The 2,729-nt window shown below is 35.4% G+C and overlaps 1 protein-coding gene across 1 annotated transcript in view; it reads right to left on the bottom strand.

Annotated features, from left to right (window-relative positions):
• TPP2 (tripeptidyl peptidase 2) overlaps positions 1-2,729 on the bottom strand; it is a 78,694-nt gene that overhangs the window by 56,406 nt on the left and 19,559 nt on the right. The window contains 1 exon segment of the mRNA XM_023738545.1: positions 1,736-1,899. Within this exon segment, the coding sequence (XP_023594313.1) occupies positions 1,736-1,899 (164 nt within the window).

Raw genomic sequence — 2,729 nt, 5'->3', positions numbered from 1 at the left:
AAGCTTTTATTTTTTTTAGCAAAAAAGTGTTGTAAAGACACGGGTAGAAATAGCCCCGTATTATCAGAAAGACAGCAGTACAAGCTCAATGCGGAACAACAGCTGGCATGCAGCCTTAGTGTCCCGGTGACAAGAGAGCAGCTGGAGCTCCAGGGGGAGAAAGAGCACATGACCTTTCTAGCCGGGTCTGCGGCCATGCTAAGATTCCACTGCTCTAGTCAAGTGTTGCTGCAAGAATAGGGGCCAATATTGGCAATTCTTCCTTTTTCATTTTGCTCCCCCTTGCCCCCAAAAAAGGAAAGCTGGATTTTAATGTTATTCTCCCCCACCCCCCAAAAATACCACATCACCATTATATTAGAGTGGCTAAAATTAAGAACACTGACCATACCGAAGGTTGGCAGGTATATGAAGCAACTGGAACTCTCTATACTCTTGGTGGGAGTGTAGAAGGTACAACCACTTAGGAAACAGGCAGTTTCTTAAAAAGCTAAATATACAAGTACCATACCTGGTCAATCTTCCTAGATATCTCCCCAAAGGAAATAAAAACAGATCTGTACAGAGAGACCTGTACCCAAATATGTAAACAATCCAAATGTCCATTCATGGATGAATGGACAAGCAAATCATATACACCCATATGATGGAACATTGCTTAGCAATAAGGAACTACTTATAATCATAACATGGACGAACCTCAAACCATTATGCTGAATGAAAGAAGTCAGGCCAAAAAAATAAAAAGAATATATATCTTCCATTTATATAAAATTCTAGAAAACACAAACCAATCTAGAGTGACAGAAAGCAGATCAGTGGTTACTTGGGGATGGGGAGAGGGCTAAATTAGGAATAAGACAGGCAAACTTTTGAGGGTGATGACATGTTCACTATCTTGATTGTGGATGGTTTCACAGATGTATACACACATCAAAACTTACCAAATTGTGTATGTATGTGTGTAACTTATTGTTCTTCAATATACCTCAGTAAAGCTGGGGGAGGAAGGCTTAGAGAGTTAAAGCAGTCCTACCTCATTCCCCTCTCCCCATTCCCAGAAGTAACCACTATCCTCAATATTCTTCCCATCTGTTTTTATATTTTTACTATATAGACAGGTGTAACTACATAAATTTGCCACCATGTTAATATTTTTACTATCCACAAACACTGTATAGTATTATTTGGCATATTTTTAAATTTTTAATATATATTTTATCATCAGTATGGTTTTTCACTAAAATTTATGTATCTGAGATTTGTGCATTAGGTATATGTAAATTTATTCATTCTGACTACTATATATTATTCCAGTATAAATAACACAACTTTTTAAAAAATAATCTATTCTTTTGTTGATGGGTAATTAGATAGTTTCCAACTTTTTGAAATTACAAAGAACACAGTACTGATCATTCTTTTACCTGACTCTCTGTGTTCATTTCTTAAGGGTGAATATTTGGGAGTGAAATTATCATTCATAAGATGAATCATGTTGATGGATTTTCTGCTGCTGGACCATGCTTGTATTCTTGGATGGATCCTACATGGTTATGACTTTAAAGAAACCTACCAACTTGCCAGTGAATCACAGGACATCTATGATTCCAGACCCAGTCCTTTAGTTGGATCACTAGATTAAATTCTCTATAAGGCTGCTCTTGGCTATGGGACTTTATCACCTTACCATCTCTTAAATTTATCTTTAATCAGCAAATCTGAAACAGAATACCTCCACTGGTGACAATGGAGAGTAGGTTTCCATCATCATATATATTAACGGAGTAATTCAACATCTCAGCTGTGCCAAAGGAGCCATATTCTTGGGCCTCTTTGTAGTTTCTCAATACAGTAGAATTACTCAAGTCCCCGCCTTCATTCGAATCAATGCAGGCTCTGTTAATTGAAAATAAAGAGTAAATATCAAAATTTACCGATTTCCTTACCTTTCTAAAGATCATATAATAGAGTTTCTCAGTTATCTTATCACCTTACCTACTTCTACCACAACAAAAACAATAACTGTCCAGCTCTGATTCCTTTTTTTATAGAATCATCAGTAAATATCAGGTAAGATTACTTTTAAGAACCAGTACTTAACTGAAGCCATACAAAGGACTTTGGGAACACTGTCCATCACAAAAACCTAGGTAGAAACCATCTGGTCACTTAAGAAATTAAAACAAAAGCTTTATAGCCTACGGTGGAAGAATAATTGAAGATGCTTTTGACACACAGCCTAAGCCTTACTTTCTGCCTGTTCTTTCAGTATTAATTAATGGTTTCATAAATCCAACAGCTTATGCAGGGTCCTTGAAACTAGAAAAACCACATCAACCTTGGTCCTATAGTTATAACAACTTTAGGCAAACATTTACTTTTTCAAAAAGCATTTTCTATATAGCTTTATGATTATCCTGCTGTCTGTTCTCTTTTCCCATTTTATTAACTTTTAAATTTTTAAAATATATATCCCAAATACTTTAGTAGAAGATGCAAATTAAAATGAAACAAAATTAACAATATACAAAAATCATAAATGGAATGCATATCATTTAAAGAAATCAATATGTTTTTAGCTGTTAGACCTTCGTACGTATTTTTTTAAATAAGAAGAATTGGGTTCTAACAAGCTGAGTAAGTCAATCAAAACTGCCACAATAAATCCGCGGAAGTCTACTAGTACAGTACATCAAGGGCACTTACCATAAATGTTGCTAGCTGTC

This window comes from Trichechus manatus, unplaced genomic scaffold (assembly GCF_000243295.1).
Source record: "Trichechus manatus latirostris isolate Lorelei unplaced genomic scaffold, TriManLat1.0 scaffold00118, whole genome shotgun sequence".
Lineage (NCBI taxonomy): Eukaryota > Metazoa > Chordata > Mammalia > Sirenia > Trichechidae > Trichechus > Trichechus manatus.
This window is presented reverse-complemented; position numbering and strand designations above follow the sequence as displayed.